Here is a 23,131-nt window from a genome sequence, read left to right as displayed (position 1 = left end):
AGCGCAGCAGTCTGGGAGCTGACCTTGTCCGTGAAGACAGAGGCAAAAAAAGCACTGAGTACATTAGCTTTTTCCACATCCTCTGTCACTAGGTTGCCTCCCTCATTCAGTAAGGGGCCCACACTTTCCTTGGCTTTCTTCCTGTTGCCAACATACCTGAAGAAACTGTTCTTGTTACTCTTAACATCTCTTGCTAGCTGCAGCTCCAGGTGCGATTTGGCCCTCCTGATTGCATTCCTACATGCCCGAGCAACATTTTTATACTCTTCCCTGGTCATTTGTCCAATCTTCCACTTATTGTAAGCTTCTTTTTTATGTTTACGATCTGCAAGGATGCCACTGTTAAGCCAAGCTGGTCGCCTGCCATATTTACTATTCTTACAACACATCGGGATGGTTTGTCCCTGTAACCTCAATAGGGATTCTTTGAAATACAGCCAGCTCTCCTGGACTCCTTTCCCCCTCATGTTATTCCCCCAGGGGATCCTACCCATCAGTTCCCTGAGGGAGTCAAAGTCTGCTTTTCTGAAGTCCAGGGTCTGTATTCTGCTGCTTCCCTTTCTTCCCTGTGTCAGGATCCTGAACTCAACCAACTCATGGTCACTGCCTCCCAGATTCCCATCCACTTTTGCTTCCCCTACTAATTCTTCCCGGTTTGTGAGCAGCAGGTCAAGAAAAGCTCTCCCCTTAGTTGGCTTCTCCAGCACTTGCACCAGGAAATTGTCCCCTACGCTTTCCAAAAACTTCCTGGATTGTCTGTGCACGGCTGTAGTGCTCTCCCAGCACATATCAGGATGGATTAAAGTCGCCCATGAGAACCAGGGCGTGCGATCTAGTAGCTTCTGCGAGGTGCCGGAAGAAAGCCTCATCCACCTCATCCCCCTGGTCCGGTGGTCTATAATCAGACTCCCACCACTACATCACTCTTGTTGCTCACACTTCTAAACTTAATCCAGAGACACTCAGGTTTTTCTGCAGTTTCGTACCGGAGCTCTGAGCAGTCATACTGCTCCCTTACATACAGTGCTACTCCCCCACCTTTTCTGCCCTGCCTGTCCTTCCTGAACAGTTTATAACCATCCATGACAGTACTCCAGTCATGTGAGTTATCCCACCAAGTCTCCGTTATTCCAATCACGTCATAATTCCTTGACATCACCAGGACCTCCAGTTCTCCCTGCTTGTTTCCAAGGCTTTGTGCATTTGTATATAGGCACTTGAGATAAGCTGCTGATCGCCCGTCATTCTCAGTATGAGATAGGAGCCCTTCCCTCACAGACGTTCCTGCCTGTGAAATCCCATGATTTCTGTGCCTATTTTCAAATTTCCCATGAACCCAAGCAGGACTTGTCATTGTTCGCCATCTCTGACAAACAGCCTGCCCAGCGCAGCACTATTGTCATGAGCATTGCAAGCACTGGACGCATGTTCTTCTGGTGTTTGCAGAGCCACAAGAACCACTGCAGAGAATATTACTATTTCCACGTCAGTTTGCTATGGGACATAATAAGAATCAATTCAAAGTTGTTGGTGGCATTCATGGAACAGCTGCCGACAGTAGAGCGCTGCTTCTGGGCCTGAGAAATGAGCACTGACTGGTGAGATTGCATCATAACGCACGTTTAGGATGACAAGCAGTTGCTGCAGAACTTCCATATCCACAAATGAGACCTTGTGCATCTGTGTGCCGAGCTCGCCCCAGCCATTCAACCTGTGGGGCACCAAACAAAGTTGCACTGACAGTGGAGAAGCAAGTGATGATCATGCTGTGGAAACTGGCAACGCTGGATTGCTACTGGTCAATGGGAAAATCCACTGTAAGAGCTATCGTCATCTCTTGCTAAGCAGGACTGTGACTCCCTGCAATGTGCAGGACATAGCGGATGGCTTTGCAGCTATGGTGTTCCCAAACTGCGGTGGTGCAACACATAATGCCTATTTTGGCCCCAGATGCCTATTTTGGCCCCAGAGCACATCAACAGAAAGGACTACTTCTCCAGGGTTATGCAAGTGCTGGTGGATCGCTGTGAATGCTTCACTCACATCAATGTTGGCTGGTCAGAAAAGGTGCATGACATCTTTTAAGAACCCAAGACTGTTCAGAAAGCTACCAGCAGAGACCACCTTTTCCAAGTAGTGGATTACCAATAGTGATATTGAAATGCCAGTAGCGATCCTGGGGAATCCAGCCAACCCCATAACTCCTCTGGCTCACGAAACCGTACACCAGCCACCTCAACAGCACTAAGGAAAGATTCAACTACAAGCTCAGCAGGTGCAGAATGACAGATGGATGTACTTTTGGTAGATTGAAAGGGTGCTGGCATTGTTTAGTCATCAGACAATCTCAGTGTGAAAGATATCCCAATGATTACAGCTGCCTGTTGTGTCCTGCATAATATTTGTGAAGCAAGGGGGGGAAGTTGCCATAGGGTAGAGGTGGAGCAGCTGTCTGTCAAGTTTGAACAGCCAAACACAAGAGCTATGAGACGAGCTCAGCGAGGAGCTATATGGGTTAGGGAGGCTTTGAAAGAGCACTAACAGCAAGTCACAGTAATGTGCTGTGGTGTACTGTGCTCAACCTGGTGCAGCAGTATGGGGGTCTGTTAGGAACTGTAAGGTGCTTGCTGCACATCTGTGCATATATCACTGACAGTGCAGTTAATAATGTAGGTGTTTGCTGTACATTTATGATGACTACACTGTTTGGCACTATCCTATGGGTTGAGTGTGTACGAGACCATCACTTTCATTGCCAGTGGGCATTATACACCAGGGGTTTTAAACCAATGAAGATTAATAACTTTAAAAACAAAAGTTATTCACTTATGGAACAGTTCCCAACAATCTGAAGAACATAAATGTGAACACATTTTAACTTAAAATTTAGGAACCTAAACAAACAGGAGGAAGGCACACGGATATCCATTGCAGCTGCATACGCATCAACTGTGGCTCTCACAGATCCATATAGGTGAAGCTGTGGTTGTCCATTCTTTCCCCTGGTTTGGGATGGTAGGAGCAGGCATGTGGGCACTGAGGCCATGTGGAATGCTGGGGTGGGGGAGAGAAGAGCTATGCTGCAGTTCTACACTGACTGCAATGGCAGTCGAGCTTGGGATTGTTGAACCTGGAGGTCCACAAGAGTTTGCAGCTTCTGCGCTTGCTGACATAGAAGCTCCATTATGTCCTGGTGCATCTCTCTCTCCTTTTCCTGTGCCTCTCTCGTCTGCCCTTTCCTTCTCCGTACGATCTGCAATATTCACCCTCTAGGGCCTCTGTTCAACATCTGATGCAGCACTGGCTTGCAGGATCTTGCAGATCGTGTCCTCCCACATGCTCTTTTTTCCCCTCCTCCTTACTGGGTTAGTCATTCTACTGGTGTGCAGGGCATACCCATCAAGACTACAATGGTCATACCTACAGACAAAACTGAGGTACCACTGTCAACACAAAAGGAAGAAAAAGTGAAACTTAAGATTCAGAACTCCCCACTCCCTCGCTTCCTTCAAGTGTCAAACAAGACATGCTGATTGGCTTTCTGCTTTGGGATGCTTGTTCACAGCGCCACAGCACCAGCCATGGTGAGCAAGGCCCACCAGGGGTGAGGCAAGCGAGGAGGGAATTACTCAGTTGCATGAAACTGAGTATAGGGCACTGGCACCCATTTTCCACAGGTTGTGGTGGCTTTAGCAGATATCACACTGGAGGCAGATAGAGCACAGCTGCTGCTGGCATCCCAAAGCCACCCAGGCCCATATGCTGCTAGCCTGTTTATGGCAATAGTGCCTGCCGAAGTTATTGCTGAATGACATGGGAAAGCATCCTATCATCGAGGAAGAAATAAAGCTACCATCCCTAGACACCTTTGGGAGAGGATTTCAGGGTACCTCCATGGAACTTTCATCAAGCTCTCTCAGGATTCAATGGACATCCCTGTGTACATAAACTGCTCTGCACAGCCTCCTCAGCCTGACTCTAGAGCACAATGAAAGCAGATAGCAACTCTACCTCTTTGTTGTACCTCTGAATAAATTAATGAAAAGTCAATAGCTGTGTCCTACTAAGATGCGGGTGCCAACACTGTAATGGGAAATTTACTTATACACTTAACCAAGGTTCTCTCTCATTTCAGGCTTGCCTGTGGTTGACTGCAGGGACTGACTGGAATCAAAAATAGATCCTAGCTCTTGGCACAGCTGGGATCCCCCCACCCCCAGTCACCGTCCCACAGTCATCCTCCTCGCTGTTCATGGTAGGGGCCTGTGACCCTGGTTCCTCAGAGGTATCCAGGATAGTCTGTGGGGTGGTGGTGGGATCTTTGCCAAGTGGCAGGTCTGCAGCTTGGCACCAGATTGATCGATGGCCTCCCAGGCCTTCTGGTACTTTTGCCACGCTCCTAGGCTTTCACACAGCACTGCTGCTGGTCCTTGTCATAATACTTCTCCTGCATACTCTGAGCAATTTGCTCACAGATGTTGATGTTTCTACAGCTGGTTCAGCGCTGCCCCTAGACAGCCTATTTTCCCCACAGGCCCAGGAGAACCAATTTCTGTCTATTCCAAGCCAGAGCAGGTCTAGAGCATGCAGCTGGCAGGATCAGCTAGGCAGTTACATAAAACAGTGGAGAGTAGATAGAGGTGTGCTGAGCAAGATGGACAACCAAGAAAAGCCATTTCAAAAATGTGAAGGGATTTTAAGGGGGGAGGCTTCTGGTTCATGTGACCCCGGGCAATGGAGTTCACAACTGTGACCAGGTCTGTCAAGCATTGTGGGACAGCTGCTGGAAGACTGTTGGGGTTGACAAAAAAACAATGCATCTACACTCATGCAGCAATAATCCGTGTATGTCAACTATGGCTCAATGCCATGCAGGGAGCTGGTGTTACTATGTCGACATAACAAGGTACTTATATCAGTGGGAGAGAAATTTAAGTGTAGTCGTGCGCACAACTAGGTCGATGCAAGGCAGCTTATTTTGACCTAACTTTGTAGTGTAGACCAGGTCTTACAGACTGATCATTTCAACAGAAACTCAGCTAACATACTTTCACAAGTCCTTCTGCTTCCTAAGGTGCCAAAACCCATCTGTGCCAAGAATTCTCATCTGAGCTGCTAACGCCTCCTGGCAACTTCTATGAAGCAGCAGTCATTCACACATACAATTCCACAGCTGATTAAATGGACCTTGCCTCAAATTTTAGGTTCAGCTGGCTGAAACGTATACAGGGCTTACCTACAATGGATCATATTGCATATTCTCCTACACTGTCTTTAGTGCCCATTTCTTCTTGCCTCTCTGCCCATCCAACTCTTCCTCACCCTTCCCCACCAGCTATAATGAGGGCAGAGTGGCGTTACATAATAGGCATCATTAAGCCCTGAAGGGAATTTGCCATCCAGAAGTAGTATGAAACACTGTCAAGAATGTGCTCAGTTCCCACAAAAATTAACTTGACATTTAAGTGATCTTTCCTTCTTTGCAAAACACATTTAGCTTCCATGAGGGAGAAACCTATAAATATGTAACCTGCACTAGGACAGGTACATTTCACCAAGTAATGTTAAAGTATAGAAATTACTGTTATTTTTGTATCATGGTTCTTACTGCAACAGCTGCTACCATGGCAGGCCACGTGTGTTGGTAACTGCTCTTAACATTAGAGCCTGTTTATTGGAGAAAGGCACATACCCTCACCCGATCTCTTGAATGCAGAAAAGAGCCCTAAAGTTTTTTTGTTTTTTTTTTAAATAAATAAACTTTATAAGTTTCAGAGTAACAGCCGTGTTAGTCTGTATTCGCAAAAAGAAAAGGAGTACTTGTGGCACCTTAGAGACTAACCAATTTATTTGAGCATGAGCTTTCGTGAGCTCACGAAAGCTCATGCTCAAATAAATTGGTTAGTCTCTAAGGTGCCACAAGTACTCCTTTTCTTTTTATAAGTTTGTTAGCATTAGAATTTTAACTCTTAACATGCGTTTCAGGGAGCAACACTGCTAGTCAAAGTTCTGACCATCAACAAATTCTCTACATCCTGGGGCAGAGGTATGGCATACGCAAACCAGCCTGACACTCCATCATCATCACCCTCATCTGTCTCCTTGATGGTAACATATCTGCAAGGGAGAAACAGCTAGTCTCAAGATACTCAGATCTGCAGGGTCTACTTTCAGCAGCACGTTGGACCTGTAATATAGCAGGCGCAGTTAGAGCAGAGGATAGGATCTCATTGGCACTGCTCACCTCATCTATGTTTCTGAGCCATTTGCTGATGTTTTCAAAGCTTTTGCCATTAGTGATGTCATACACTAGCATAATTCCCATGGCGCCTCTGTAGTAAGAGGTGGTGATGGTGTGAAATCGCTCCTGTCCTGCTGTGTCCCTGTGAATAGCAAGCAAAATAGTCAGTATTTAAAACCCAAAATGTGTATACATTAGAGGCACATTCTAGATAAGAGTGGGGACATCTATGTTAGACAAACAGAGATAAGAACTAAAGCACATTTATTGCCATATCTGAAATGGCATGGAAACCTGCAGAATTTTCAGTGACATTCATTGGTTGGTACGGTTTAGGACCCATTTAGGCAGATTCAAACCCCCCCCCCCCCCACACACACACACACTCCCTTCCTCAGAGGCAGCCACATGTCCAGCAGTCTTATCAGAAAGAAGTGTGGCACAAAGACAGAAGAAATGCCTTGAAGCTCACAAGAGGACAGCAAGACTGGATTTAAAAAAAAACAAAACGTTTTTTCCCATGCCACTAAGCTAGCCACAAAGTTCATTAAAAGAACCAAAAGAAGACAAAAGACATGCAGGTACAGTTAAACAGCCCAAGAACCTAAAAGGCAGTAGCTGAAGTTACTAATGACCAGAATAGTAAGTTACACCAGTTATTTCCGTAGCTTATGATTTCAGACCATAATCAAATCTCTTTCCAAATCATACAAAAAAACCCACTGCTAACATTACATTTCTCGTTGGCTTTCACAACAATTGATCAACATAAAAGTTAGATCTGAATTATATAAAGTGAGGCATTAGCAGCAGCAGAGATTCTTGTAAGCTATGTTGAGTAATTTAGTTCAAAAAAATACAATAAAGACCTCTACGATTACAATACTGTGACCCGAAGAACCTCTTGATGCCAACTGGCAGTGTACAGAAATGCATAAGAGGGCTCCAGGGATCCCCTGGGCCTGGTATTTACATTCTAATTTGCCAAAGAGAGACATGTAAGGTTCCTACTGGAAACCACTGTCACACTGATCGTAATCTTTGCACAATGTAAGTACAGTTAATATGTAAGAAGGTGTGTGTAGGAAGGAAATTGTTCCTAAGGGTATGTCTACACTACAAAATTAGGTCGATTTTATAGAAGTCGATTTTTAGAATTCGATTGCGTATGTCCACGCTATGTGCATTAAGTCGGCAGAGTGCGTCCTCTCTCTGCTGCCCATTGGAATTCTGGGTTAAGCTCCCAATGCCTGATGGGGCAAAAACATTGTCGTGGGTGGTTTTGGGTACATGTCGTCAGGTCCCCCTCCCTCCGTGAAAGCAACAGCAGACAATTGTTTTGCGCCTTTTCTCCCGGGGTCCCGCTGCTGGTCTGGGGCTCCATCCACTGGCTCCTGCCAGCCAGGGGCCCAGCCGGCAGCCCCGCTCAGCCTGCTGCCATACCACGGCAAGCATGGAGCCTGTTCAGCTCACCGTACGTCTCCTGGGTGCTGCTGGCAGACGCAGTACTGCATTGCTACACAGCAGCTCCTCCTTGCCTTCATGGCAGACTGTACAGTAGGACTGATAGCTGTTGTACGTCTCCTGGGTGCTCCTGGCAGACATTGGTGAGGTCGATCAGGGGCACCAGGACAGACATGGCTATCCCTCCTCTTAGACCACCAAATGGGAGTGACTCCAGGTCATTCTCTTCTTTAAGCTTTGTCTCATGGAGATTCAGTCCTGCCTGGAATATCATGCGAGCTGGAGGCTTCTGCCTCAGGCTGCTCTCCCAGCCCGCAGCACCACATGGTCACACCTATCCCAGCCTGCCCCTTGCTCCCATGGCTCATGAAGCCTGGACAGTAGTAAGGAGCAGTTCAACTTGTGGAATGACAAATCCTAAACGAAGGATTGCTCTCTATGGGCCACGTTAAGATTATTTCAGAGTCCTAGATAGAATTTAGTCCCTATAAAAGGCTTCATGAAAATTTTCCCCTGCCCCTAACAAAAATGTTAATTTATCAGAGCTGCTGACAGTGTAAGGAACCCGGGACTATAACTTAGAGAGACCTTCCATATTATTTAACTCCTAATTGATATAATTCAAAGTAAAGTTTCACAGCGTGGTCTGTTCTAAGACTAAAATGCAGGAGGGGAGTCAGAGACAAACAGGTTTCAGAGTAACAGCCGTGTTAGTCTGTATTCGCAAAAAGAAAAGGAGTACTTGTGGCACCTTAGAGACTAACCAATTTATTTGAGCATAACCTTTCGTGCTCACTTCATCGGATGCATACTGTGGAAAGTGTAGATCTTTTTATACACACAAAGCATGAAAAAATACCTCCCCCCACTCCACTCTCCTGCTGGTAACAGCTTATCTAAAGTGACTACTCGCCTTACAATGTGTATGATAATCAAGGAGAGTAGTCACTTTAGATAAGCTGTTACCAGCAGGAGAGTGGAGTGGGGGGAGGTATTTTTTCATGCTTTGTGTGTATAAAAAGATCTACACTTTCCACAGTATGCATCCGATGAAGTTAGCTGTAGCTCACGAAAGCTTATGCTTAAATAAATTGGTTAGTCTCTAAGGTGCCACAAGTACTCCTTTTCTTTTTAGAGAAAGAAACAGTGACCTGTTTCCGCCTGGTTTTGAACTGGGGACCTTTCGCGTGTTAGGCAAACGTGATAGCCACTACACTACAGAAACCCAACTTGAACGGGGCTTTTCTTTTGCCTCAGTCTTTGCCGAATACACCGGAATGTTTTCTCTAGCTACAGAAGCTACCTAATGCAATGTCTATATCTATGGCCCTCCTGCTCACAAAGCAGTCATGCCCCTGCCCAAGGCTGACACAGTGCAGAGTTCATGTGACAGCAACCTGGCTCGGGCAGGATCACTAGCGAGGCATGATACTTTTGCTGGTAAGCAAACACAGCAATTCTTTCCTGCCCTCTGACACTGAATGCCTCCATGCATTAAATTGTGCCCTATCAGTGCAGGAGGACTGCATGAGCTCTGAAAACATGTCATCGCGAGTGCGTTTTTTTCACCTTCTAATCCGCGATAACCTCAGGGATGGAGATGATAGGGGGAGCGTAGAAATGTTCTATGCTCTACGATTTTGGGGGGACTGCATGGACACCTGTGCTGCTGAGTTCACCATGCTGACCAAACAGGAAATTAAATTCAAAAGTTCCCGGGGTTTTTCCTGTGTACCTGGCTAGTGCATCGGAGTTCAAAGTGCTGTCCAGAGCAGTCACAATGGAGCACTCTGGGATAGCTCCTGGAGGCCAATACCATCGAATTGCATCCACACTACCCCAAATTTGACCCGGCGATGTTGATTTTAGCGCTAATCCCCTCATTGGGGAGGAGTACAGAAATAGATTTTAAAAGCTTTAACGCTGCTAAATTCGACTGAAACTCGTACTGTAGACGAGGGCTAAGGCCTTGTAGCCAATAGCAGATCACTCAGCATGATGCCTTAAGTCAGAGTCCACCAGACAGGAAATGGGAGACATTTATCTCCCATTGTAAGAGACAAAATGATCAGCCAGGGAGTCTATTTGCATACTGAGTCAAACACTAAATGAAGAGATTGGGGAGACTTCAGGTGGGAAATCAGCAGGAAGAGGTGGGTGGGGGGAATGGGGAACAGACTCTGTTTTAGAGGTGAAGAACAAAGCATTGGTCTGGTACATCTAGGAGTGCAAAAAGACATCCTGGAACTCTTCATGGGGGGGCGGGGGGGAGGAGGGGAAAGGAAGCTGCCAGCTGGCTGGGATTCATGAAAGGGTCTCAGCCATCCTGGTTGAAAAATAAGACTCTGGGGTCAGCTGTTCCTTACTCGATAAGACAGTATCTTGTTAGTTGTGTTTAGGCTCTACAATGAGTGTTATGTTTTTATATGTAAACCTTTATTTCCAATATTTCTGTTTTCTATCATATGTATCACTACTCTGTAAAATAAACTTAATTGCTTTCTCTATAAATAGATTTAAGACCTGTGTTCTGAGATTTAACTAGTAAGCTGTAGTGTACTGTTCCTTTGGGAATAGTGGGTCTGGTAATTCTGTGAGCGTCTAGTGGATATGGGGTTGGGCACCACAGGGGGCAAAGGATGTGGGGTTGGAGAGTGCCAACTGCTAACGTGCATGAGGGACAGTGTTGCTGGGGTGGGCTGAGAAGGGAGTGCTTTTGTTGTCTGTGGCTGGGAGAATAGGGGAGCTGACACCTGGCAAGCGCAGACAATACTTGCTCATCCTCAGGGCAGGTGGTAGCGAGGTACCTCACAACCATGGGTACCCCTAGGAAGCATCACAAATACAGAATCTGTGAACTAGAAAAACAATGTTCCTTAAAGATTTCCAAATCTTGATAAGAACTTGAATACTGATAAAACCAGTCAGTCTGACAAGACAATATAGTTCAAGAAACGAAGCAGAGTCACCACCTGTGGATGAAATGATCCATTCAGCATAGAATAATTGTCAATTGATGACAATGACTAACCAGTTAACCAAGCTGCAATGAAAAGACCCTCCTTTCCCCTAAGCAGTTACAAGGTAATGATCATGCAGGTAATGGTTCAACATGCCGAGTCAAGGAGTTAAATTTAAGGATTTAAGTCTTTTTTTTTTTTTTTTTTTTTAAAAAGTGGTATTCAAGTCAGGTTGAGGTTCTGTAAAAGCCAAATAGAAATTCTGCGCTTTCAATTTCTAATGAACTAAATTATAAACACTAGGGGGCTGGTTTGTTTCAACATCACTACTAACAGAGTTTGACTTCTCCAAAACTGTTATAGGTAAAATATTGACAATTAAGGCCCTGATCTTACAAACTTACATGAACAGTCTTATTGACTTTAATGGGACTTCTCATGCATTTAAAGTTAAAACCACATTTGAGGAATTTTTGTTTTGAAGCAACAAAAACTGACACCAAATTTTAGTCCCTAATGCTGCAGTGTTAACGGAAAGTTTAACTTTTCAGTACGTTATTAGTGCAAACTCTTACATGTGTTAAAATTTTTTTAACAGAAGCTTAAAGTTATGCTCCTAAACTCTTAAGCATTTAAGAGGTGGGATTTTTCAAGGGCACTTAAGTGACTTTGCAGCACAAGCCCCACTGACTTTTGGATAAAACTATTTATAGTTATAGAAATTTGTGAAGGGATATTAAGCCTCATGCTTCAAGGCATTAGCCTCTCTTAAGGTATGTCTTCTCAGCTGTTATCTGAGCTCTTATCCAGGGTTTAGTCCAACTCCCCCCACGCCCCCATCCAAATAGACTTCTGACCTAGATTTGGAGGTGCTTTAAGCTCAGCCTAGCTTATGTGACTGGAGGTATAGGTTAGAACTCAGGCTTGGGGTTTAACTTAGGTTGGAACCTGCCCACTTTTTACTTGTCTCCTGATTGCAAAGTTGCCTGGGTGCTGATGTTCCTCCAATGTGCTTCCCACAATTTCATCTGGAGGGCAGACAACTGGTTGGGAAAGAATCCCAGTGTCTCAATACAAAAAAAAAAAAAAACAAACACACACATTGGATATGCCCCCAGACACACAAGTGAGAATGCAGAAACAGTAACATGGCCAGGGCTTTATTGTGGAGATGCTTGCACCCAAGCTACGCTAACATGGGTATCAAATCCCATGGTTAACTATCCAGTAAAGAAATCCTCAGAGGCCATCTAATCTGCCCTCCACATTACCCCACATGTTCCTGCTATGGGGTTCTTACAGCTTCTTATGAAGCATTTGGTGCTGACCACTCAGACATTTTAACTTTTCTTGTCCTGGAGGAAGTTCAATATAGCTGTAGGTGCCACTTCCTGCAAGTAAAGCATGGGCTATTTGCAATGAGAACACAATGGAGGATCTAAACTTTTCTTTCAGCATAGACAAACATTTTATATGTGAAGCTTAGTAGAAAAAAGTTTAAGTAAAATCTGAAAATTCTAACTGGAAGCTATAGAAAAAAAACAGAAAAACATCCAAGTTTAGCAACAGAAAACTGCATTCACGAGTTTTGAAAAAGCTGGCCGAGAGGCTTGCTGGACAATTAATGATGATTTTCAATAAGTGTTTGAATACCAGGGAAGTTCCTGAAGAGTGGAAGAAAGCTAAGCTGTGCCAATACTTAAAAAGGGTAAACAAGCTGACCTGGGTAATTATAAGCCTATCAATTTGACATTAGTCCCAAGCAAGGTAATGGAGTGGCTCATATGGGACTTGATTAATGAAGAATTAAAGGAGAGCAATATAATTAATGCCAGTCAAGATGGGCTGATGGAAAATTGATCCTAAACTGATTTTTTTTTTTAAAAAAATGAGATTACAAGTTTGGATGATAACGGTAATAGCACGGATGTGATCTAACAGATTTCTGTAAGGTGTCTGACTTGGTATTGCACATTTTGATTAAAAATCAGAATATATAAAATTAGCATAGCATACATGAAACAGATTAAAAGCTGGCTAAAGGAGAGTCAAAATGTAACTGTAAACTAGGAGTCATTGATTTGGGATGTTTCCAGTAGGGTTCTGCAGAGATCAGTTCTTGGCCCTACACTATTTAACATTATCAATGATCTGGAAGAAAACCAAATCAATAAAGTTTGTAGATGATACAAAAGTTAGGGGAGTGTTAAATAATGGAGGACCAATCACAGATACAGAGCAATCTGGATCGCTTGATAAATGGGACTCAACCAAACTATACATTTTAATAAAGCTAAATGTACAAATCTAGGAACAAAGAACATAGGCCATACTTACACAATGATGAGGGACTCTATCCTAGGAAGCAGTGATTCTGAAAGATTTGGGGTGTAGTGGTGGATAATTAGCTGAAAATGAGCTTCTAGTGCTATACATTGGCCAAAAAGGGTTAACATATTCCTGGTATGCATAAATGAGAGTAGTGCATAGGAATAAGGAGGTTATATTATCTCTGTATTTGGCACTGGTCTGACCTCTAATGGAATACTGTGTCCATTTCTGGTGATCACAATTCAAGGAGGATTCTGATAATTGGAAAGGATTCAAAGAAGAGTCATGAGAATGATTAAAAGATTAGAAAAACATGCCTTATATAGCAAGAGACACAAGGAGCTCAATCTATTTAGCTGAACAAAGTAGTTAGGGATATTTGACCAGTCTATAAGTACTTATAGAGAGAACAAATATTTGATAATTGGCTCTTCAATCTAGGAGACTAAAGGTAAAACAATCTAATGCCTAGACAAATTCAGGCTGCATTTAAGGCATAAATTTTGAATAGTAGAAGTAACTATCCACTGGAACAATTTACCAAGACTTATGTTGGATTCTTCACCACTTGCATTTTTAAATCAAGACTGGATTTTTAAGAGATGTTCTAGGAATTTTGGGGAAGTTCTATGGCTGTGTTATACAGAAGGTCAGCTAAGAGGATCACAGTGATCTCTTCTGGCCTGGAATCAATGAAAACAAAAAAACAAACAAAAAGAAAACCTATGAAACAGGGCAAAATTAAAGAACTAGTAACATGTATATAAAACTGGTTTAAATTAAAGAATGAGTATCAACTGATTTTTATAAAGACTAAATTATGGTGGTTAAAATCATTTATTAGGGCTGTCAATTAAAAAAATAATTGTAATTAATCATGAGATTTAAAAAAATACTCAATATTAATCGCAGTTTTAATCGCACTGTTAAACAATAGAATACCAATTTAAAATTATAAATATTTGTGGAAGTTTTTCTACATTTTCAAATATATTGATTTCAATTACAACACAGAATACAAAGTGTATGGTGTTCACTTAATATTATTTTTTTATTACAAATTACATAGGCCGCTGAATTTTGTTTCATAAAATCTGGTTTTTCTTCATCTGGATTTTTCAGAAAAAAACATGGGTTTTCAAGATGGGAGAAAATCCTGCTCCAGATGATTACTTGGATCAAGATCCCTTGGTTGTTTCCATCTTATTTTACAAAAATGTACAATATTGATACTCCACAACCCCTTTGGTTGTATTTATCTTTAATAAAGGTAGTTTTTCTGACTTTTTTTTTAAATTAAGATTCCATATTCCCCTTTTCCTCTCCATCAGAGTATACAGCAGATGTGCAATTTTCAGGCGATTTGAGTAATTTCATTCCACTGGTTGAAGGCACAAGCCTATATTTTCCCAAACTTATTTTAACAAACTCATTCTTAAAAAAAAAAGTGATGTTCTATAAGAAAGTCGAAAATCTGCTTCTACTTGGGGGTTAGTGCTGCCACTAGCAAGTGCTCTGGCCAACTGAGTCACTAAGTAGCATTCTTTAAAAAACTGCTTCCTGCCTGATGAAACATCTTTCTTATCACAAAAGGGTTGTCATTGTTAGTGGAAGACATGAAAGCCAAGACCTACAGCAAGTGGTCATATCTTATTTCAACTCTTAATACAGCATTATTTCATAGATTGCACTTAATAGAAACAAATTTTCAATCTAGTAGGAGTGGAAGGTACACAAATGCTAAATGTCTTCTATCTCCCTAATAAAGATGCTCATGTGTGCAACTGATCCCCCTTTCTCCCTCCAATCAGCCTCTCCTCTGACCCTGAGGTGTTCCACTGGAGAAGGGAAGCTAAGGCCTGGTCTATGGTTTTTGTACTGATGCAATTATTCTGGTTAGGGGTGTGATTTTATCACTGTAGTTATACTGGTGCAACCCCTACTGGTATAAAAAAGTGCCTTAAACTGGCATAACTGCCCCCACATTAAGGGATTGCAGTGGTATAGTTAAAACAGTACAACTTGCGTTTAGATAAGTCACATTCCAGTGACTACATGCCCTGCTTAGCAGCTGTTGTGTTGGGAGTGGGACACAAGTCTGTAAATAATGTAACTAAGTACAGATAGGCATTTAAATGCAGGATATGGCAATTAAATATAGTTGTGTTATATAAAGAGATTTCTCTCAGCCAAACGTATTACAGCAGCAATCACCACTGGTAGGAGATATATTAACCTGGAAAGAAACTAATTTTTATAGACAGCATCAAAACAAAGTCCTAAATAAAGCAGGGAATATCATGGGAACCCAATCCATTAAAAAAAATAGCTTATCCTTTGATTTTGATCCTTTCTTGTTGTGTCTTTTCAAATTAGATCATAAACCTTTTGAGGCAGGGACTGTGTGTTTGTACAATACTGTGACATTATTGACATTAACTGTGACTGTATAGATCATTGTTGCAACCAAAGTCCTATAGTTGCACCAAATCTTTTACAAAGGAGGTCAAGTAAGGTGTCTACAGAAAGGCTGTAATTTGCTGGTTATGATTATTCTGTCTGTATGTGTGTATCATTTTTGTATTTGAAGTTATGAATATTGGTTATGTACTTGTATCTCAGTGTGTTGATTGTAAGTGGCCTCAGTGAAGCATTTGGTCAGCTTCTTGAGAATGGGCACTTACTGAGAATAGTCCTATCAAGAAACACTTAACTGACAATGGACTTTGGGAGACGCCAATCCACATCTGAACTTTCCTGGGAAACTTCAAACGTAAAAAAATGGCATCAGCTTGCAAAAAGCTGAATCATTCATGGACACGTGACTTGCCCAGGTGGCTACAAACTCCATCTTGTTGCTGTGATTTTGCACAGAAGAACAAAGGGGTTTTTGCCCACAAGAGAGAATATAAAAGGCCCTGGAAACCGCTCCATTTTGTCTTTAGCTGACTCAAGAGATGGCCCCTCCACCCCAAAGAGATGCGTGAAAGAATGTGGAACAAAGGACTAACTACGGGGGTGAGAGGGATTGCTGGACCCAGGCCATAAACCACAATGTTGGTCTGAAAAGGATTGGGCCCAGACTAGGAAGGAGTCTAGTCTGTGAAAGAAGCTTATTGGGACATCTCTGAGGGTGAGATTTACCTGTATTCAGTTTCCTACTGTATTAGGCTTAGACTTGCATGTTTTTGTTTTACTTTGCTTGGTAATTTACTTTGTTCTGTGTGTTATTACTTGGAACCACTTAAATCCTACTTTTTATAATTAATAAAGTGACTTTTATTAATTAACCCAGAGTAAGTGATTAACACCTGGGGGAGCAAACAGCTGTGCATATCTCTACTGTGTTAGAGAGCGGACAATTTTTGAGTTTACCCTGTATAAGCTTTATACAGAGTAAAACAGATTAATTTGAGGTTTGGATCCCACTGGGAGCTGGGTGTCTGGGTTCACAAGACAGGAGCACTTGCTAAACAGTTTTCAGTTAAGTCTGCAGCTTTGGGGGCGTAGGTCAGACCCTGGGTCTGGGTTGCAGCAGATTAGCATATCTGGCTCAACAAGACAGGGTTCTGGAGGCCCAAACTGGCAGAGAAAACGGGCTCAGAGGTAGTCTCAGCACATCAGGTAACAGTCCCAAAGGGTCCCTGTGACTGAACCCGTCACAAATGTACAATACAGAGAGTCCAGTCCTGATTGGGACCTTTAGGTGCTATAGCAACTACAATTTATACTTACTAAGCAGTAACGTCTGCTGAAAGGACCCCTGGTTTTTAGTGAAAAATGGTACACAGTAAATTAAGTGCTCCTGGAACTCTGCTGCACACAAATCCATTGCAAGACAGTTTCAGTGTACTCAGCTTGCACAGGGTGGCGGGGGGATGGATCAGCAATTTGTATTACAGGGATCAAATCCACACAATTCTATAAAATTATTAGTTATACCCTTCAGGGCTGGCCAGTGTCTTGGGGTTTTGGGAAGCCATTATAGAAAGCTGTACCAGATAACATTGTTGCCAAACTGGAAGAGACCAAGCGAGAAGTTAACAGCCTCACACCTACTACAGATAAAAATCCTCCCCCACCCAGATGGGTTCTCCCCGTTCCCCTAAGCCCTTTCAGCCACCAAGATATTATCTAGTCCATAAGCCTGCCAGTGAAGAACTATTTTGTATATTTGTACTGTTAGTACAAATGAGACGTCAGTTTCTAGATCTAAGTGCTGTAAAAATACTGAGGCTAAATTCCTCAAGGCAGGGACTAAGTAGACAAGACAAAATAAGCGGTAGGGGAAATAGGCAGAGTTCAAGTGCTCAAAATTACACACCAGTCAGGGGCAGAGCTGGAAATAGAATCCAGCTCTTCCAAATCCCAGCACAGTGATCTAAGCCACTAAATCAGATTGCTTGGAGTTTTGTCCTGTCTTTTTTTAAAGATTTCTCTAGATCTAGGCTTTCCACCTCTGCAAATATTACATTCTTTCACCTCTTATCTGCCAAAAGGTTCCCCCCCCCACTCCCCTCCAAGACATCCTGAATCTTTAAGAACAGTCATCCCATTACTTTGTTATATCCCCTCGTTCTATTTTTTTAAAGTGTAGCTGTCCCTTTCTAGAGGCTCTTCATTGTCAAGAGGGTTGACTCTGCAACAGCTTTTAGAACCTACTTCTTTAACTGAGACAACAAAAGCTCATGATTTTAGATCCAAAGATCCCCAGGGTGTAATCATAACCAGCATTCACAATTCTTTTCCTTAAGTCAATATCCTTGCCAAGGTTCCTTCCCCACTCTGAACTCTAGGGTACAGATGTGGGGACCTACATGAAAACCTCCTAAGCTTACTTTTACCAGCTTAGGTTAAAACTTCCCCAAGGTACGAACTATTTTACCCTTTGTCCTTGGACTTCCACTGCCACCACCAAACTTTATCTGGGTTTATTGGGAAAACGTTGTTTGGAAATGTCTTTCCCCCCCAAAATCCTCCCAACCCTTGCACCCCACTTCCTGGGGAAGGTTTGGTAAAAATCCTCACCAATTTGCATAGGTGACCACAGACCCAAACCCTTGGATCTTAGAAAAATGAAAAAAGCATTCAGTTCTTGAAAAGAAACAGTAAAAAGAATCACCTCTGTAAAATCAGGATGGTAAATACCTTACAGGGTAATTAGATTCAAAACACAGAATCCCCCTAGGCAAAACTTTAAGTTACAAAAAGACACACAGAGAGGAATATTCATTCTATTCAGCACAGCTTATTTTCTCAGCCATTTAAAGAAATCATAATCTAACGCATATTTAGCTAGATTTACTAAATTCTAAGACTCCATTCCTGTTCTGTCCCCAGCAAAAGCATCACACAGACAGACAGACCCTTTGTTTTTCTCCCTCCTCCCAGCTTTTGAAAGTATCTTGTCTCCTCATTGGTCATTTTGGTCAGGTGCCAGCGAGATTATCCTAGCTTCTTAACCCTTTACAGGTGAGAGGATTTTTCCTCTGGCCAGAAGGGATTTTAAAGGGGTTTACCCTTCCCTTTATATTTATGACAATCCTCAAGAACCTTATTTTTTGTTGCTCCACTCTAAGCTCCCTCCAGCCTATCTACAGTCAAGTGTCCAAAGATGAATGAAGTCTCATGAGCATAGAGGAACCACTTCATTACTCCCTGTAGATGCGTGAATGCACACAACCTAAAAAGTTTGGCTTTTATTGCATTACAATATTGAAAACCCATGGCTAGTCTGCAGGCCAACATTTCTGTGTCTCTTTCAGCATTACTGTTTCATAGTCTTCTCTCCCCTCAGTGAGTGTCTTGAATTTCCCCGTGATGTATTATCTGGCATTCTTTCAAGCTGCATTCCATTTTCTGTCCATAGTTTTTAATCTCATTAAGTCACCTTGATACTTCAGTTCACAACTCTTCCCCATTTTATTATCTGCAAACTTAAAGTCCTGTTTATACACTTTGCATTCATTAGATTCTGCTATAGTGATCAGCTTTAGAAATTGAAACTTTTTAGACACCTTCCCCTCCACAATATTCTTTTTATTGTTAGCTTGTTTTCCAACTCTTTCCAATCCAAGTGATAATGCCCTCACTGAAACCATTCATTTACATTTGCTTTTGACTAGAGATGCTCAAGTAATTCAACAGAGATTAGTGTTTCTTCATCCACTAGCTTTGTATTTCTATCTGAAAAGGCAATCAACTTTGCCTGGTATAATCTGTTCTTTATAACAACTGTTGCTTATTGCTAGTGACCCTGTTATCCTGTATATGTTCAGAGGTACTCCTAGAAAATAGACTTTTTTTTTAGACAAAATGCTGGAGAAGACATGGTGCGTACAAGGAGGTGGTAATGTTCAGGATACAAAGTACCTTAATTAGCAGGGTCATGTTTGCTGGGTTTACATATGGTGCAATAAATATTAAATGGACTGAATTTCTAGAAGTTCTTCCCAACATAGACACTTCCCTCTGTCTAGAACACAAGCAGCAGGCCAATACCTTGAACCTGAAAAGTGCTATGTGCCATGTGCCAACTTCAATCAAAATGATTATCTTTATAGCAACCCTATAAGGTAGATAACTGCTTTCACTTTGTCTCAGGAAATGCAAAGAAAAACGTACACTCCATACTTTGGTGCAAAGTCTGTTACAGCTTACACAGAAGTAGCAGACAGCAGCTGCGAAAAGGAAACAAGGTTCGCTCTAAAACAACGGTACACAGACAAAAATTCAGCAATGAATTAAAATGCCTCTGCTAAAGCAACAAGTGGAAGTGAAGTCTTAGGCTCCCTCCCTCTCCTCACCCATCTTACATGCATTAATCCTGCACGGTGCATCCGTTTTGACCCAGTCCGGAGTTGGTTAGGGCTGCGTCAGTTTCATATGTTTATGCTCTTGCTGAGAAAGTCCTTTGTCGTAGGAGCAATACAGGCATGGAGGGGAACATTAAAACAAGAATATGAAAGTAAAAGGCCATTACCCTGCTCTGCAGAATTACCAAATTCTTCTTGAGCCTGTACTACAGAGCGGGGAAGTGGGCAGATTAAATCGGAAGTTAGACAACCAAAGAGTGCACCTGGCTGAGAAAAGGGAGTCCAAGCAAACTGACCAGAGAAGGCTGCCCCTAGACCCCACATAAGCTATCATCTTTCTCCCATCCTATTTTTTAGGAGAGCGACTACATATGAAAGAACCATCAGTTAGGATCATAATAGAGGACAGGGGAAAGCTGCTTCCTGAGGAAGTGGGGTGGTTTTTTTTAAAAAAAAATATAGTTCACTTTACATGGGAGTTTGTATTAAAAAGTAAGCTCACCAGCCAATTAAGTATTTAGGCTTTCCATGTCTTATGGTAAGATATTGTGTAGGAGGCCAAACATAAAAATTATACAGACATCTTACAAATTCTTGGTGACGCAGACGTCTGCAGGTATTACCAGAATTACTGATTTATAGTGTCCCGAGTCATGGCCTTATTTGAGCTACACAAATTTAAGTTACAAAATACAAGCCAAGTCAGCATACTATAAACTAAACAGTTCATTGTTGAAGAATCAGTTTTAAACACTTCCCACAAAACCTTGGACTATCAGCAGTCCCAGTTTTCAAACATTCAGAGGAGAGCTGCCAATAACCTGTAAATGAAATGCAGCTACTGTCCCTATTGAAATGCATTACGCTTTTAACAAAATTAAGGTATAGTTTCCTTCAATATTTCAGAAAAGTAATACCAATTAGTACTGTGCAACTGTCCTAACCTGGGCAAAGTTTTAATCACTTCATCTTTCCGTTTCTAACTCTGCTGTCATATCCTTTAAGAAAATTCCAAAAACCTATTGATGAACCTCCATCACTGTATCAGAAATACACAATGCATTCATGACATTAAACTCAAGATCGGGAAAGTACCTAGATGGGAATCTCTACTAATTTTAATGTTCTCCTCCCGTTTTCTGAAAAAAGTTTAAGCAACAATGCATATGGATAGTCACATAAGGCAATTCATCTTAACAGGACTGGAAAGCATTACGTAGTTTAGCAGAGCTAAACTATCTTAGGAACCATATCGTAATTATGTTGGCACTACAAGTTCTAAAATGTCACTTACCATATCTGAAGCTTGATCTTCTTTCCTTGTAATTCAACTGTTTTGATCTTGAAGTCTATACCTACAAAACAAAGGATAAAAGCTTTAGCAATACTTCTAAAAACAGTTCCACATTTGGACAGAGTTGTCAGAATTGCTCTAGGAAGAGGGAGCAGGTTTAACTAATGCGACAGGGAAGAGGAGAGGGCAATGGAGACTTTTCTACACTTGAGATCCACCAGTACCGCTTGACTAGTAGCTGCACTGGTAGGAGCTTCTTAATATATACAAGACCCCAGAGAATGGTCTAGCTATATCAATTTTAAAACACTGCTTGAAGGTGGCATAACATTTTTTGAAGGTGATCAGCAAAGGATTTAAAAAGATTTGGCTTGTGCTTATAGTTTATGAAGGCAGACTGAGTTTTCATATTAGAAATATTCTGATTTTGCTGGAGAACTTCTGGGAGGTCTTGGGATGTTGGAGTTTTATAACACCTTAACTAAAATACCCAAGAAGTATTGCATTAAACAGAGGCTTCCTTTATTCAAAAGGCTAATAATTCAAGTCATGCAGGTGTTAAACAGCTTCTAAACAATAAAAGGAATTTTAGTCATTTGCACACTTTCACTCTTGTGAGATCACCATTTCACTAGTTCTGCAGGTTAATATCTAACCTAGTCAGAACCTGAGTTTCTAAAGTAAAACAGATCTGAAACTTTAAAACCAAGAGCTATTACATAAAATATCAAAGCTATAGAATAAAGACAAGCTTATTTTTCTTTGCTGGTCATATTCAAAGTAACCCACTTCTTTACACAATTATAAGGCCTTCACATTTGTTACAAGGTTGGCCTAAAAAGCATCGTCTTGTCTAGACTACTGCTTTCACTGTTTGTTTAACTTACAGAATTCTCCACTGTAGTCTCTGGGCACTGACTAGTATTAGAAATATGGATGATTTAACTTTTGAAACTGTTGATACAAGTTATTATGTAGCACTGGATATTTATGTCACTGAAAAAAACAAAAGTACATCACAAAGTCATTTTGTACACATTCCACCGCAGTTATTCATTTTATATGACAAGCATATACTTCTGACTTTCAGCTAGTCACAATCCAATACAAGTGATCTCCTCTGGAATGGCTTTGGAAACCTGACATTGATTTAATGGAGCCTTGTGTAAAACACTTCTGTTAGGAATAGCACAGGTCATCTTCAGCAGTAAAGTGAGAAGAGTTTTGGGGGGGCAGTTTTGTTTTTCTTAAAATAGCAACTAGAACTGAAAACTGATTCACAGAGATTAAGTTATGGCAAAGGCATTAGTATTTAGAATTACACTTGGTTGTCAAAACTGACATGTTTGGCAGAGAAACCTAGTCACACTGAAAACTCCAATCTTGCTTGGTGATTATGTTCATATTCTACCATTAGAGGAAAGCATTCAGACCAAGAAGTACTTGTGGCACCTTAGAGACTAACCAATTTATTTGAGCATGAGCTTTCGTGAGCTGTAGCTCACGAAAGCTCATGCTCAAATAAATTGGTTAGTCTCTAAGGTGCCACAAGTACTCCTTTTCTTTTTGCGAATACAGACTAACACGGCTGTTACTCTGAAACCTGTCATTCAGACCAAGTCGATACTGGTCAAAGTTATTCAGCATAAACACTGAATTGGGAGTACTGAAAAAAATGCATAGTTTCAAGGTTGCCAAAAAAAACCCCACCACACCACATCACACATTCCCCAGAAAGTTTCAGATATATCAGGTTCAGCCTGTCTGCATATGAAGGCAGACATTTAAGGGAGAAGAGCCAGAGACTTCAAAATGCAGTAGGGACTTTTCCACTGCTAGTGAATTTGATGTGGAAGGCTCTCAGACTTCCCGCGGCCTATTATTCTAGTATAACACATGACTGCTTTAAGTTTAGGATTAGATTAAGTTTAGGATTATACTTGTGGCTCTCCCTGAAACGAAAATAAGGAATGGGGGCAAAAAGTGAAATAAAAAATTAAAGAGGGAAACTAAGTGCATTCAAATC

The 23,131-nt window shown here is 41.8% G+C and overlaps 1 protein-coding gene across 1 annotated transcript in view; it reads right to left on the bottom strand.

Moving 5' to 3' along the window:
• RAB10 (RAB10, member RAS oncogene family) overlaps window positions 1-23,131 on the bottom strand; it is a 72,553-nt gene that overhangs the window by 9,578 nt on the left and 39,844 nt on the right. Inside the window, exons 2-3 of the mRNA XM_084624502.1 lie at window positions 21,106-21,166; window positions 6,245-6,383 (exon numbers count right to left, since the gene is read on the bottom strand). Of these exons, the coding sequence (XP_084480628.1) occupies window positions 6,245-6,383; window positions 21,106-21,166 (200 nt within the window). The remainder of the gene's footprint in view (window positions 1-6,244; window positions 6,384-21,105; window positions 21,167-23,131) is intronic.

Source organism: Lepidochelys olivacea, assembly GCF_965140295.1.
Source record: "Lepidochelys olivacea isolate rLepOli2 genome assembly, chromosome: 3".
In the NCBI taxonomy this organism is placed as follows: Eukaryota; Metazoa; Chordata; order Testudines; family Cheloniidae; genus Lepidochelys; species Lepidochelys olivacea.
Note: the sequence above shows the minus strand (reverse complement) of the source record. Positions and strands in the feature narration are given on the sequence as shown.